The sequence below is a fragment of the Babylonia areolata genome, chromosome 3 (genome assembly GCF_041734735.1).
Source record: "Babylonia areolata isolate BAREFJ2019XMU chromosome 3, ASM4173473v1, whole genome shotgun sequence".
Lineage (NCBI taxonomy): Eukaryota > Metazoa > Mollusca > Gastropoda > Neogastropoda > Buccinidae > Babylonia > Babylonia areolata.
Window position 1 is genome coordinate 41,632,516 of NC_134878.1, and position 16,918 is coordinate 41,649,433.

Consider the following 16,918-nt stretch of genomic DNA (forward strand, 5'->3'; position numbering starts at 1 on the left):
TCCACTTTCCCTTCCATTTCTACCATTTCCCAACAGTTAATGCATGGTCTGTCTGTTTGAATATGTTTAGTTACATTGTTAGGTATGTCAACATGAAGCGCATTGTCTCAGTCAAATATGAGAACAGTTTGATTTGCAGGAATTATACACTGTGACAACTAAACGGAAACTTTTTTTCTTGTGAAACAAAAAATCAACTGTCTGTACTATGAATAAGGAGAAAACCCAATCAAAACGATTCTCCCAATTTTCAGACACATGAACACACAATCTCTTGTCTGAAAGTCGGGTGAACAAAGCGTTCAGTTAAGTCCCTGAAAATCAACATCGTTGTCTTCACTTTCATCCCCACTCGAAGTGTCTTCAGGAACCTCACCGTTGTCTTCGTCGTGAGGGAGGAAAGCGCCAATTTCATCTGGAAACCACTCAAGTGTTTCGTCGTCTTGAGAACCATCCAAGGCATTTGAAATGGCGCACCTGAGAAAGGCCTTCACGATCGTGTCGGGCCAGATGTTCTCCCACGCAGTGCTGACCCAGTTGAGGACGTCTTGCCTTGTAGGCTGTCTGAGGTTGCCAGCAGCTGTGGGGGGTCTTGGTTGTCTCATCCACTCAACCCAGCAGTCCCTGATGCCATCTTTGAAAGGTTTGCTGAGACCGACATCGACTGGTTGGGCCAAAGGGGTGCAGCCTGCAGGCACAAAGACCGTGTCCACCTGTTGTGCATCAAACGCTCCTCTGACCTCTGGCATCCTGTGAGCGTTGTAGCAGTCCAGAACAAGGAGGCGACGCTCATCTGATGGTCCGAGAACACGATGAATCCAGGTGAGAATGGTGTGTCTTGTCATCCATCCATTTGCAGTGGCACACAACTGCACATTGTCAGGCACTCTCAACTGGAGATGGACACGAGGTGGAATGCGCCCTTCTCTCTCCCGCAATATGACAAAAGCTGGAAACTTCGTACCATCTGCTGCTGCTAGGAGTGCCACTGTGAAGCCTCGTTTTTCCGCCTTGGTGCTTTTGACACGCACTTGCTTTACTCCTTTCAGGCTGTTGGTGTGGGACGGCAGCATATCAAACCGCACCATCGTCTGGTCCATGTTCATGTTGTGCGACAGAGGGTAGCCATGGCGATGACGAAGTCGGAGAATATTTCGACGGAACTGAAAAAGTTGATCATGGAAGGCAGCAGGAATCTTTTGGCTGGCAGTGGTTCCTCGTCGAGTTGTCACCGTGTGTCGCTGTTTCCAGCGCTTGAGCCACATGTGTGATGCTGCAAAGCCCTGCACGTTGAAAGCACCTGCCAGCTCTATTGCCTTTCGCTGTAAATCCTTGTTTCTCACCACACGCCCTTCAGCTTGTTCCTCCTCCAAGAACTGGAAAACGGCCTGGTCAAGCTCTTCAGATCTAACTGGCGGTCCATGAGATAACTTTCTTTTGCCTTTCTCCTTTCCGTACTGTTGCTCTAGAATATGCCTGTTTTCTCTCCACTCTCTTATTCTTTTTCTGTCCACAGAAAATTCTCTAGCACATTCTGAAACGTTGCCAGCTGCTTCATTGTCAAGATATCTAAGTGCTTTCAATTTGAAAAATACCGTGTAAGAGTTGTGTTTCGGCATGTTCTGACGTACGCTCAATGACTCCCCTATCTTCACAACCAAACGTTATAATCCTCAAAACGTCACTAAAAATAGATTTGACGCAAGTGTGTGCATGCGTATTTAAAAAGGCTAGGTTCAGCATGGGAGAAGAGGGGCCGGAAGTTGGACATCGAATTGATGGGATGGGTGAGGGGGGTGGGGGTCGAATGAGGGGGGCAAGGGGTGGGCGTTTGCCAGGTAGTTTCCCCTCTGCACGAATTTTAGCAGAAAGTGGGGGGTGGGCGTTTGCTACATACTGGGCATTTGCTAGGGATATTACAGTACTTACAAGGTACAGCCTTTTTCTTACTTTTATCTGATTCTTCATTCACTCTACTTTCCAAAAATGTATAGGTTTACCTATTTATTCTTACTGATAAGCATACAAATGCCCCAAATCAGAGCACAGGTAGCGGAGGCAAACTATCCCTTTGTTTTAAGCATGATTTCTGTATGTATGTTTTATTATATCCAGCACTTTGAGGGTTAATACAAAACAAAGCCCATTGTATAATCTGATGAGAATTAATTCCAGGAAGATGTTTTGTGTGCACCTGTCAAATGATCAGTATAAGGACAGGCCTATAATTAAAAAAAAATTTTTTTAAAATAGTTTTCTGGGTCTGTTACAATGTACCATTTATTTACCAATGTGCTACCTGAATCAGTAGCACAAGTAGCATTTACTTGTGTGCATTGTACATGGAGAGAGTCACTTCTCTTTATTGTTGTTTATTCTCCTGGCCTTGTTGTTCATTCATTTCCAGTCAAATATCCATGTTTGTTCTGTATTGTCTGTATATTCTGTGGAACATAATGGAGTCTCCCGTCGGACCGACGGATGAGCAGGCAGGCAGGCTTATCTGTTGGTGTGTGTCCTCATATGGGAGAAGAGGCTGATTCTGGATACACAGCACTTCCCACAAGGGTGTTGCAAGGGAAAACGTCTCCAGAAGTTGAGCCCTGCTTCCTTCCCTCACGCTTCTCCTTAATGGCCAGCATTCTCTTGTTTTCAAACGTCTTTATGCCACTCGAGCACAGCATCCTCCAGTGAGAGTGGTCAAGGGCTTCAGTTTCCCAGGAAGTGATGTCTATGTCACAGGCTTTGAGGTTTGTCTTCAAGGTGTCCTTGAAGCGCTTGCAGGGTCTTCCACATTCATGGTGGCCTTCCTTCAGCTGGACATACAAGAGCATCTTCGGGATCCTGCTGTCTGTCATGCAGACAGCGTGTCCTGTCCAGTATGTGGAACATATTCAGGACTAAAAGGCGATGCCAGACTTGAATAAAAGCTCATTTTTGTTTTCACAATTCTCTCATTGCTGCTGTGTGCTCATATCAAATGATCAGTTATAGGACATGCCAGGAACTTCATTTCTTGAGGAAGTGGCTGGGTTTGTTCCTTTGTACCGTTTATTTACCTGTAACATAAGCAGCATTGACTTGAAGTTGTGTACCTTGTAAATGGAGAGAGTTACTTCTCTTCATTGTATAATTCAGGAAGGTATGCCATGCACAGTTGGTATCGTCAGTAAATTTCATGGAATGTTTTTGTTTAGTAATTTTATTCAGTACTGTACTTTGTTCCTCGACCAGTGATCATGCTGAAACATTGTAATTGGAAATGTTTTCTTTATTTGCCCAGAGGATGAAGGAATTTAGGGAACAGGTTGTCCTCATGCAGGTTAATGCCATATCATATCTTAAACATCATTCCATCATTGTACATAGCTATATGTACTTACACAGATCTCAAATGCATCAATATCATATTTTGTAATGTTGCACCCCAGCATTGTACATTACAATTTGTGCTGACACATTTCTCAAACTGTACTCTTTGTGAGAGATGGCACTACCACTTTAATGTTTCATGTTTTGTTTGTTGTTTTTAGACATATTTATGTGTAATATTTGCTTGTTTTATTTTCTATTTATGATAACATATTATTATTTTCATTTACTAATTTGTTGAAATCCAAACCATGGAAACTAGGAGTTACTGCAAGATATAATCAGATACACTGATCATATCACCAAGGAATAAGTGTGCCAAACCATCACATTGGACCATACAAAGATTTGCTGTCATCAGATTAGACAAGAAAATGACATTGGTATGGCAACAAGATCAAAAAACAATCTGCCAAGGAACTGCTGAGGGAGGGACATAAACAGGAAGACCGAAAACAACAACATTGGACTTGCAACATTGGAGAATGGAAGGGAAAACAATTTGAAGAGACCCAGGCTTTGACACACAACTGACAGACCTAAAGGAATCTTGTGAACAGAACTTGTTCCTCAATGCAGTGCCCTAATGACTTCACAGAGTTAATTGGGGGAAGAAGAAGAAGAATTTGTAGTGAGACTTATTCTGTTGCATATGTATTTTTGCTGGTTTGGATTTAGCATACAGACAGATTCAGTAGCAGCTGGCAGTAAAATAAAATCAATTCATGTTGCTTATGGCTATAAAGCTCTTACTGTTTGTAGCTTCACCAGCCAACTGACTATAGTTTTGTAATATTTTATTGTCAGCATGGGCACAGATTGATTTATTAATTGTGTACAAGCAGAACTTTGTTAAAAAAAAAAAGTGTTTTGACTGATTTACAAGTCTTGTTTAACAAGGATACTGTACAAATTGCTTAAGAAATTATGTCCATATAGAATTGCTAAATAAAGAATTGAAGTGAGTTTGTTGTTGACTAATGTTTCCCTAGTTGTTGAACAGTGTATAGCTGGGATCATGGCATCTTCCTCAGCAGATATCTTGTAGAACCGTTTTGTGTGGAAGGGAGAAGAATTCTATATAGATGCTTGTATTAGGACATTGATATTTGAGTGTAGAATTGTTATTGTGGGTTAACTATTTGCACACATAAAACATTAACAAACGAGCATTTATTGTGTATTAATTAACATGCACATATATTAACATGCACATATACTAATGTTTGCAGTGGGGGAGGATCCATTGTATGTAATCAGATGTATTTGCATACTCCAGCATCGAAGACATTTGCATGTGTTCAAGAACACAATCACCAATCCACACATTTTCCTTCCTGAAGCCTGCTTATTTGTATACGTAGTTGTTTATTAATTTTATGTATATTGTGTGACCCAGTATGCTGCTAACAAGTGTCTGTGAGCTTTTGACCATTTTGCTTTTTGCTGTCCATGCAATTAGGAACTGATATGACTCCAAATGGCGACATGATACCTCCAAACTCTGGCTTCATGGCATCCCCCTTTGTTTCAATGATGGCAAGCAACCAAGGATTGCCAGCCTTTGATGGTTCTCACATGGCTCCCAGCCCTGGGATGATGACCCCAAACACTGGAATGATAAATGCCTTCTCTGGAATCGACTGTGGACTGGCAGGTCCCAATACTGGAATGATGACCACAAACACAGGAGTCCGCCCAGAAATGATGAGTGCAAATTTGGGCACAAACATGGCTGTAAGCTCCAGTTTCCAGTCTCCGATGTCAGGGAACACAGCGATGGTAACGCGTGCCAACGCAGTCTCCAAAACAGCCGTGTTCTCCATGCAGTCTGGGATGAGCCAGCAGCCAAAATTGCCTCAGAGTGTGGGAATGAATAAAACCACTGGAATCACTCAAAGTGCAGCACTGACAACTGAACGGGCGGTGTTGTCCAGCAATACAAGGTCAGTGGCATCCCACTTGAGAGGAATGCCCACGATAAGGACTGAGGGAGCTGGAGCCATGACAAACCCTGGTATGTGCACAGGGGGCGACTTCTACCAGCCATGTCTGCCAAATATGTATTACTATCCCATGGCAGGTAACCCAACTTTTCTTTGCAAGCTGTTCTGCTTTGGGGACACCATGGGTTGCCTCTCCTCTGCATGTGGGAAGTCTTGTCCTGGTCTGGCCACAGAAATTTTGCATGGTGCATGTCTGGGAATGTTAAGGGGATTTAGGGACCCCTTTATTTTTGTTTTGTTTTGTTTTGATAGATCTTGACTTTATTTGAAGATTGTTCATCTTTTACCCTGTCATTAAGTTTCTGGTGTTCTTTTCTTTCTTTTTTAGTTAATGATGATATTTGATGAGAAAAGGGGTTTTTTTTTATCTTGTTTGTAACAATTTGCTCTTTCTGTCTGTCATCAGTGATTTGAAGTACATCAATATGATATTCTGAACGCACAAATTTATCAACAGGCGTAAAAGAACTTGCACAAAAAGGAATTTTCCTCCACAAGAAAGACCAGTTTGTTAAACATATGTTGCTGTGTGTGTGTTTAGTTAACTGGTTGGTTGTTTTGTTTTAAATAAACACAACCCATTAGATGCCTCTCAGAAAGTAAATTTCTCAGAAGGTGAAATGCCAGGCTGTTCTTAAGGGCATATTTGGACCACTTGTTTAAATTCGCAGAAATTCTTGATGTCAGCTACAAAAGAATCTACAAAAAGAATCTATAGCTAAAAGGGGTGCTCACAGGTTGGAAAACGTAGTTTGGTGTCATATACTGTACCATGTCAAACTGATGCAAACTAGGCCTATCGGTTTGCTCTGCTTGGCCAAATTTCGCACGGCTAACAGTGAAAAGACGTGCCGTCTTGCCCAGTCCGCTCTTAGCCAATCAAATGCCTCTAAAAGCTATAAGCGCTGAATCATTCCTTTGGCCAAGGCTCTCCACGCCATCTTGTCAGGTTTACGCTCTGTCTCGTCTTACGCTTTTTTTTGGCTATTAAGCGTATTCATTTGGCCTTACTTTGCTGCATGCGGCTTGTCTGTATTGTATTCTTACATTCTGTGTTCTCGATTTGACTTGGCCCCCTCGATTCGTTCGTTTTTCTCTACCTCTAAGTCGATCCTGTCTTTCCTTTCTCTGTTGGGGGTCGGATTTTCGCTGGGTGCCTAAGCGCGGGTACCATGCCCCGTATGCCATCCCACGAAGGCAGGGATTATGAGGCTGGGATTGAGACTCGCCAAGAGACTCTCCCAGGCCCAGAGCTCATGATTCCTCCCGATACAGACCGCGGCGATGCGTCTTTAGATGCTGATCGCGGAGGTGACTCTCGTACCAGTAAAACGGTCATGAAGGGGACCGGGTGGAAAGGGGTACGAGCGTCGCCTCCCGAGGTGTCCCAGCGTGAGGCAGGGAGAGGGGGGAGTGGCAAGTCCTCTCTTGGTGGTGGGGACTCGCAGCTAGGCGCGAACTCCCAAGGGGAGGCCGCGCCCGGCTGTTACCCGGGTCCCCACTCGGAGACGGCCCTCAGGGGCCCCATTGCTGTTCCCCCTCCTCCCTTCTCTGTTGACCTCCCTCCCCCACCTCCTTCTGGGGGGAGAAAAATTTGGTTCCGGGGGGGACCTCTACTTTGCCCACCCCAGGCCAAGCCACCCCAATCTCCCCACGGGAAGGGATTCGGGGGCGCGTGGCAACCTGCTCTGCAGGTCTTTCCGCTATCCGGCTGGTCTCCCCTGCTGGCGGAGGCCCGCGCGTGTCAGGCGGTTCCAGGCAGTCAGCCCACTCGTCTTCAGACGGGACTGACACCCAAGTCGGACCTGACCTCCCTCCAACTTGGCCAGGTTTTTCCCTTCATGGAGGTGAAGGCGCCAGTGACCCTTGGGGTTGGGGTCACAGGATGGCTGGTGCTCACGGGTGGTTACCCCCATTCTACCCGTACTGGGGCGCACCTATGGTGCATGCTGGGTTGCCGGGAGGACCAGGGGCCAACCCCTTGTCCGCTCCCCACAGCACATCTCACAGGGTGACACACACAGCCCCGACAAGTGGGATCAACTTCTTGTCGGTCAGGTCGAGCTCCTCGACCAATATTGTCACTCAGTCCACAAATCGGTCCTCTGTCAACCCACAGGTTACCTCCATGGTCACAACGGCCTCCTTGTCAGGATTGACAGCTGCTGAGGGGCCCCTCTTGGCCCAGGGAAGCCTGCAGTTCCCACCTACCCAGCCCTCGGTCCTACAGGGAGATTTGTGGGTGTTAGTCCCCTCACAGCACTCATGGGTCCCTCTTGCATCCAGGGACGCCCTCTCTGAGAAGGTGTGGCACCCACCATCCCAAGCATGGTTGGACCTACGGTCCACATGCTTCCCACCCGCTTCAGGCGTCAAGGACATAACAGCTGCGGCCATAGTCCCTGCTCGGGATCGTCCTAGCTCATCCCGCTGGGCTGACTACAGCTTACAGGACGCCCCAGTGGGTACATCCACTTGGGATGGCACCCAGCAGGGGATGGACTGTGAACAAGAGTGGGAGCCCCTGTCTTCGGATGAGGACGAACAAGCGGATGAGCACTCTTTGCCCCCATTCCAGGGGGACAGATTGAGCCCGCGCCTCCCTAGGGACCAGCCTGAACCAAACTTGGACTTTGCCAAGCTCGAGCCCGCGCCTCCCTAGGGACCAGCCTGAACCAAACTTGGACTTTGCCAAGCTCGAACTGACCCTCCCCAATAATGTCACGCATTCTGAATCAGTCCCTCAGGCTACTTTGTTACCCTTGACCCTCCTTAGGCCATGTGACTCTAACTCCAGAACCACAAGGCGACTCAGAGTGCCAGAAATTGTGCAGGAATGGCTTAATAAGCCAGCCCGCACTGTCAGGGGTGCTGCTTCCATCCCTCCTCCAGGCAGGGAGTCCCTCTCTGCCCCGGGCGCTTTTTCTCCGGGCAAGTTCCTTGAAGATTCCTCCAAGGGAGGGGTGTGGTCCTGGTACACACAGGACCACCCTGCCTACAGGGAAGCAGAGCCCTCTGCACAGGACAGGATGTTGGTCTCACAGCGCACCACCTTCCCCACTTCAGCTACTCTACCCTTTAAAACGTTAGCAGAGTGGGACAAATTGGCCCACCGCTGCCTCCTCGTGGTTTCCACGGCTTATACCTTCTTCGACGCGTTCCTCCACAGGGCCAGTGAGCTGTGGAACAGCGTCCGGTTAATCAGGACACAGGGTCTCCTTCCTCTGTCCCGCCTGGCCTCTTCACCCACCAGAGGTTAAACACTTTTGGCGCAATAGGGTAGCATCTGGTCTCATGGCAGCTGCAGACACAGCTACCAGCCTTCACTTCAATACTGTGCTAGTGCAGCGTGATGCCGTTCTCCGCCTCTCTAACATTCCTGTAGAGGATAGGGCTGCCCTGCGATCCATCACAGCACAGCAGCACTCCCTCTTCGGCCAGTATGCGCCCCATTTTGTCAGCCACAGGGCAGAGACAAACAGGGAGGTGGCCTCACATTTAGCCCACACCTCCCAGGGGCACCAGGGTTCTATGCCATTGAAGAGACCGGCCACCAGGGCCCCTCCATATACCACGTCACCTTAGTCAAAGCGGTGAGCACAGAATCAGCGGCAGAGGAATAAACCACCTCATGTCTGTCCAAGCCAACGGGCCATGCCCAAGGCCAGAAGGCAGCACCCCCAATGACTGGGCCCCGATTCAGCACCGCCAGTCATTCAGCCCCTCCAAGTAGGAAACTTGTCCCGGCATGCACTTCAGTGGTGTGCTCTGGGACTCAACGACTGGATTGTATCGGTGCTAGAGTCGGGGTACATGCTGCCTTGGGCGGAGGACCGCCCCCCTCTAAGATCCACTCCTCCTCCTTATGTGCCCAGCTTGACGGAGCAGGAGAGTGTCTTAGAGAAAGAGATATCGCACCTACTCCTCATAGGGGCGATATCTCAACTCTCGGACCCAGGCCCCGGTTTTTACGGCCGGTTGTTCGTGATTCCAAAGGTCTCGGGAGGGTGGAGACCAGTCTTGGACTTGTCCCCCCTCAACTCATTCCCCTGGGCAGGGTTCTCAAGCACCCTCTTCAGAGGGCACTGAGGTTACAGTGGTCCCAGAGCACTCAGCCATGGGATACCCAGATATGTCTGGGCGAGTGGTTCCTTGAGGTGACAACAGAGTGGCTAACCACCCCTCTTCAGACACAGGGGGTGCCCATAGCCCCACCTACTCTTCAGGTGGCACTCTTCACAGACGCCTCCTCCCTGGGCTGGGGAGCCCACATGGACTCACTCCATGTAGCAGGGACTTGGTCCCCAGAGGAGCGCCTATGCCACATCAATGTTCTGGAACTGGAGGCAGTTCGCAGGGCTCTCCTGCACTTCATGGGGGAGGCCACTGGCAAGACCATCTGCTTGTTCACGGACAATACGACGGTCGCATGTTACGTGAACAAAGGGCTGGGGGGGGGAGAGGGGAGGGGAGTGCACTCCGCAGACCTCTCCCTGCAGACCAAGGCTCTCCTCCGTTGGTGCCACAGCAAGGGCATTGCACTTTCAGTGAGACAAATAGCAGGAAAAGCCAACATCTTGGCAGATGCTCTCAACAGGTCCAAGAGTGTCATCCACACAGAGTGGACCCTGGACAAGGACACCCTTCAAGGGGTGTGGGAACGGTGGTTTCAGCCGATGGTGGACCTTTTTGCCACAAAGTTCAACAAGAGACTTCCCACTTATGTCTCTCCGGTCGCCGACCCAGAAGCATGGGCAATGGATGCTCTCTCTCTAGACTGGAGCAGTCTGATTGCCTACGCGTTTCCTCCCTTTCCAATTCTGTCCAAGGTGATATGGAAAGCCAGATTGGAACGCCTGCAGCTGATCCTCATTGTGCCGAAATGGCCAGCCCAGCCCTGGTTTCTGGACCTTCAGTCCCTGACACATGTTCCACCCCTGGAACTCGAAACTAAATCTCATCTGCTGAGGCAGCCTCGTTCGGGCATTCCTCATTCCAATCCTCAACCGCTCCACCTGCATGCGTGGCTGCTGTGTGGTCGGAACTGTCAGCATCACCATTGAAGTCTTCGACCCCTCGGTCGGCCTGTGTGTCGGCTGCGCTGACCCAGGGGGTGCCTCCTCTGACCTCCTCTCCATAGTCACCAAAGCAAGGAGGGAGGGAACGGAGACTTTGTATGACTTTCGCTGGAAGAAATGGTTGCGGTGGTGTACAGCTCAGGACATTCCCCCTACTAACCCTACGAGCTTGCAGCTGGCCAACTTTATGGCTCACTGCTCCTCAGTTCTCAACCTGTCTGCTAGTTCTGTGCGAGGGTACAGGTCTGCCATCTGTACCACAATCAAACAGCTAGGTGGTCCCGCCTTTGAAGTGGATTTCCTGCTCAGAGAGGTAGCTAGGGGTGCCTCTCTGAAGGAAGCTAGAAACCCCAGAAGAGTGCCCCTCTGGGACTTGTTCCTGGTGCTGGATTTCATTCGAAAACAGCCCTTCGAACCATTGGGGACTATTCCTTTCGAATTGCTCACCCTCAAGACCTCTTTCCTTCTGTTGCTGGCCACAGGCCGTCGTAGAAGCGAGATTCATGGTCTTAGTGGAATGCCACAAGATCTGGCCTTCCACAGAGATGGTTCCATCACTCTTCGTTTCCTTCCAGAGTTTCTGGCTAAGAACCAAGATCCCGAGGTCCCTTCCCCCCCCTGAGGGTCAGACCTTTGTCTGATATTCTTGCCCAAGATGATGAGGATAGGCATCTCTGCCCTGTTCGGTGTCTCAAATACTATTGGGATAGGTCTCGCCATAGGCGTTCTTCTCAGAGGTGTCTTCTCATCTCCCTCAATGAGAATTACAAGAAAGACATCGCTGCAGGCACCATTTCCCTCTGGGTTTCCCAAGTCATTCGTAGAGCCTACTCTCATGCACACAGGGATATCAGCTGTCTTAATCCCAGAGCACACAAAGTGCGGGCCATAGCTACTTCAGCTGCTTTCCAGCACTCATTGCCACTGCAGCATGTCTAGGAGGCAACCTTCTGGCGGTTTGAGAATCCCTTCATCAACTTCTACCTCAGGGATTTCCGTATGACCAGGGCTGACGGTTCCAAGGGGATTTCCTTTGTCGCGGCTAACACTGCCGTCTCGGTTACAAGGGCTCCCCATATGAACCAGTAGGCATTGCCCTCCTCCATTTGCTTTAAATTCTGCATCAGTTTGACATGGTACAGTATATGACACCAAAAGGAGGAGTTTGTATTATACTCCATGTTTGGTGATACATATACTTACCATGTCAAACTCGAATGCCCGCCTGTCCATCCCCGCGTCTCCACCGTGGTTCTCATGGGGCATTTTCTTCGATGGCCACGGAATGATTCAGCGCTTATAGCTTTTAGAAGCGTTTGATTGGCTAAGAGCGGACCGGGCAAGACGGCTCTTCTTTTCACTGTTAGCCGTGTGAAATTTGGCCAAGCAAAGCAAACCGATAGGCCTAGTTTGCATCAGTTTGACATGGTAAGTATACGTATCACCAAACGTGGAGTTTTATACAAACTCCTCCTTTCATGAATTCAGACAATGATATATGCAATATGCATAGAACAAACAGATTGAAATTCTAGAAAGTCCAGTAAAGAAAATAGATCAAGATGGCTTGTCTTTTCACTGTTAGCCGCGTGAAATTTGGCCAAGCAGAGCAAACCGATAGGCCTAGTTTGCATCAGTTTGACATGGTAAGTATATGTATCACCAAACATGGAGTATAATACAAACTCCTATAACTCAAGTAAACAAAAAATGTGGTACTGAAATGTGCTGTGTTGAAAGTTTGGCTTTTGTTTTGTTTTTATCAGATTTCAGCCATTGGAAAAAGCCATGAAACTGATGAACATCTGAGCTACACACACACACACACACACACACACACACACACACACACACACACACACATGCACTCATTCACACTCTCTCACTCACTCACTTCTTTGGCTACGTTTTGCCATGCTGTCACAGCCAGGTCCAGATTAAAATGGTTCATGTCAGTTTTGTCAAAAATACATGGACAGATCTGTACACCATTGACGAGCCGCTCGGTGTCCTTGTGTTTGACAAGGAAAAGTAATGCATTATTAGAGGGAGGAAGTTAGCAGAATGGTTAGACGCTTGTCTGTCAATACAGTGCCCGTGAGGGCCTGAGTTCAAATCCCAGTCTTGTGTTTTTGTCCCTGGAATATCAAACTGAGTGTCTCAAGTCATTTAGATGAGACAATAAACCAAGGTCTCTTGTGCAACACACACTTGGCACACTGAAAAAAGAACTCATGACAACTCATGTTGTCCTCTGGCAAAATTCTATGGAAGAAATCCACTCTGACAGGTAACACAAGAAAAAATGCATGTACTCAAGGCCTGACCAAGTGTGTTGGGCTATGATGCTGGTGAAGCATTTTCCTAGCAGATGTGATGTAGCATTTAAGGATTTGTCCAGATGCAGTGATGCCTCATTGAGAAGCTAAAACTGTTGAAGTAATCAACCTCGGAAAAAAACAGTCCTCTTATCAGACAGACAGGTAAAAAAGTGCATGTTAGTCAGTTTTTTAAAAAGTCATGGAAAGTTGTTGATAGGAGAATGTGCCTATTATGAACACTTCTCATCACCAGTGGGAAGGAGTGATTTGCTATGCACATTTTTCTTTTGTCTATAGACAGGACAGTCATTTATAGTCATATGTGTTTGGTATGAATGAAGACACCCCTAGATATTGAGTTGGCATTCTTGTTTATGACCATTGACTTTTGCAGCCTTCTGGTTTAGTCATAACATGTGACCAAGTTCTTCTGCAATGGGTGCATGTGCATGTACTCGGAAGTCACCACTGTCGCAATTTCACCGAGAATGAATTAATTTCTTGACAAAGAGTGCCAGTGACATACTTCTTGCTGTTTAATCTCCAACTCTTATCTGACCTGGTGTCCCAAATTAAGTACTTCAGGTACAAGATAGACAGATGCAAAATAATTTGTTTTTCAGATTCTGTCGATAGTTCCAACACATGATTATTTTATGTTTGTCAAGAAGATTTGATCTTTTTGATAAACATTTTGCTGTGAAAGTTGCCTATGTTTGTGAGTTGGATGACAATTTTCTTGAGGACCTCAATATTTTTCTCCTGAATTGCAGGTATACTGATAATTGTACATGTATTGATTCAGCACACTCAGGTTGTCTTGTCTGAAGTTTTTGAAATACAGTTTTTGCTAATGTATGAAAAATTCACTTTTTTGTTTTACACATCATTATCTCTGCTTTGTCTGTCTGTCTCAGGGTGGATATCAGTGAAAATTGTTCACTTGTTTTGAAAACCACAGTTGGGCAATGACTGACTGACTTCACATTCTTTGCATGGTGGTCTTACTTGCCAAGTACAAGTGGAAAAGATAGTAGCTTTCCCCATTTATATCAACTCACATTTGTGCTTATCATACTATAATCCATTTTATATAATTCTTTAAACATAATATATGTGGGTATGTATCAGTTCTTCATTCTTGAGTTTTCTTGCTGTTTTGTTATCTTTTTTGTTTTTGTTTTTTTGCCTGTTTGTTCATTCGTTATTGGTGAAGTTTGTTAATCATTATGTTCTTTTCATCTTATTTATCGTTTGCTTTTGACAGAGGAATATCTTAATTAATGCTGTGGTGACTGTGCTCTCCATGCTGTATGGTCTCTCTCTGAAGCATATGTGTCATGGTGTTAAATGCTTGTATTTTGCTCTTCAGCTATGTTTTTGCAGACACCGGATTCTTCATCGATACACTATTACTATCATACCACTTACATTTTTTTTCTTGAAAAAAAGAAATCTTATCAGCATACAATTCAGCCTGTGTTACCCCTACTCATCATTGTACGAGTGTGGGTTTTTTTTATTCATTCTTTTTCTTTTTCTTGCTCTTCTATACTTCTTTTTTCTTGCAACTGTCTTCTATGTTTTTCTTTTCCTCTTTTTGTTTTCATTCTCCACCTCATTGGAATTAATTGTTCCTTAATTCTTGTCCATGAATTGCATTTTCTACTATTATTCAGACCTTTATAAATGACTCATCTCGGTACATGATCTGCTCATCATCATTTTATGTATTTATCATTGTTATCACCTATCCGATCACACAGGCATATCATGAGTGAAAGCACACCAGTATTGATACCATAGAACCTGGGGAAAGGCCAGAAACAAAGAGAGATATAGAAAAGAGGAAATTTCTGGCACAGAATTTCCAGAAGGTGGGCATGCAGTTTATTCTGAAAGAGTCCCTGGCATCCCCAAAGGGGGAAATATATGCTCCTATCCTGTTAAACCACCCATATGTTCTGTATGAATGTATATATGATCCCTATAGAGAGAATAAAAAGGTTGTTTTTTTATATGTTGGAAATGTATTTGGAGTCAGATCAGCTGGGAATAAAGAATGCTATATGTTGAAGAAGTATTATATATATATATATATGAATATATATATATAATATATATATATATATATAAGAAGATTATATGCATTGTGAGTTAATGGAAGTGTATGCTTTGGTATGTGCATCTGTATTTTAGGAAAAGCAACATTGACTGATGTCTCAGAAACATATGTTATAAACTTGCATTTAGTCAAGCAGTTAACAGTATGTACTAAAGAAGCAGGTGATACTCATTTCTTTGCAATACTTTGTGCACACATTATGCAGCAAACAGCACAGTTGAAAGAAGCTTTTGATTAACACAGACATTTGCAATGTTATAAACTTACTCAGAATTTTGGAAAGTATCTTCATTGTTGTTTTTTGTTTATTCTTCTGGCACCAGATGACTTTGCTAGATTTAAATGTATGCTGTTTCTTGTGAACAGTTTTATATGACAATTGCAAAGCAAAACAGAAAACTGGTCTGCAATGTTTTAGTTCTCTGGCTAAGTATTGCAGTGTGGGTATGGTATTAAATTTGGCATGCTGCATGTATACTGGCAGTATGGCAGGTTTATGTCTAATTCTCCATGCAAGGTTCCAAGTGTAGTGTTTGTGTACTTTGCTGTTGGCCAGTCAAGTTCAGGACAATGAAACAGAGTTGAAATATGTTTTGGGTGTTATTGCTGAACGCAGGGTTTTAGTTCTGTATTCAGAGTTTTATATGTTTATTATTTTTTAAATATTCATTTGTTTTTCTGTTATGTTTTTCAGTGTTTTATCACCGCCAAAACATTTTTGGGTTTTTTGGTTGACAAGAAGTGATAATTGATAGTGATGATTGTGCGTTTTCAGGTGGTATGTACATGCCTCAGCAGCAGATGTATGGTGCCGCAGGAATGCAGCCTATGGTGCAGCCCCAGCCAGGCATGATGGGAGTACAGCAGGGCATGATGGGACAGCCAGTGCAGCAAGGCTTGATGGGAATGCAGCAGGTACTATTGTCAGCTTTTACTGATTGCTACAGCTGTTTTGCTCGGTGAGCTTACTGCAGTAGTGACAGACATGTCTTCTGCTGTGTCATGGGCTAATAGTCAGATTTCAAAATTTTTCTTTCTTTCTTTCTTTTTTAAATTGACTATAAGAATTTTATACACCTGTCATTCAATCTTCTTCTTCTTCATTGTGGGCTGCAACTCCCATGTTCACTCCTATGTACACAAGTGGGCTTTTACGTGTATGACCGTTTTTACCCCACTATGTAGGCAGCCATACTTCATTTTTCATGGGTAGGTCATTCAATCAAAAACTTATATGTGTTGCCATTTCTTTCTTTCTTTGTTTTTGTGATGGAAAGGGATTGGGGTGGGTATAAAACAAGGGAGGCAGGTTATGTTGAAAATTTGATTTGTGTGTGTGAGAGTAATCATGCATGCAAAGTTAGATATTAAGTATAAAAAAGTCCATCATATGCATTTTGTTTTGCTGCTTGTTGCAAATATTGTTACATATATTTGTTTAAGTATTTGTTCAATCTAGGAATCTGTACTTTATTTATTTTTTGTGGTTTTCTTTATGTGGAACACATGTTTTAAAGTACAGTGAGCAAAAATGTGCATATTGAGTGGAAGGAAAGAAAATTAAGGATTTTCTAAAGATTTTTTTTTTTTTTGCAGTCATGAATACCGTAGTGAAGGGAAGTGCCACAGTGGTGTACACCATAGTGAAGGGAAGTTGCACAGTGATATATACCATAGTGAACGAAAGTTGCACAGTAATGTATAATACTGAAGGGAAGTTGCACATTGATGCACAATACTGAAGGGAAGTTGCACAGTTTTATTGGTGTCTCCAGCAGCCACAGCAGCAGCCGGGGGCGATGTTCGGCAACGCTGGTCAGATGGGTCAGAACCAAATGGCGGGTGGCATGATGGGCGGGGCCCATGGAGGCATGATGGGAAGACCAGGGAGCCAGATGTACATGCAGCAGCAACCGCAGCAACAGCAAATGAATCCCATGCAGCAACAGATGCAGTTTCAGCAGGTCAGTGACAAAGGACAAAATGTGTGCTGAACTTTACAGTCTTTTTGAAACT

General features: G+C 45.3%; 1 protein-coding gene across 1 annotated transcript in view; it reads left to right on the plus strand.

Annotated features, from left to right (window-relative positions):
* Positions 1 to 16,918, plus strand: part of LOC143280325 (uncharacterized) — an 86,291-nt gene that overhangs the window by 64,736 nt on the left and 4,637 nt on the right. The window contains exons 16-17 of the mRNA XM_076584960.1: positions 15,678 to 15,817; positions 16,678 to 16,866. Of these exons, the coding sequence (XP_076441075.1) occupies positions 15,678 to 15,817; positions 16,678 to 16,866 (329 nt within the window). The remainder of the gene's footprint in view (positions 1 to 15,677; positions 15,818 to 16,677; positions 16,867 to 16,918) is intronic.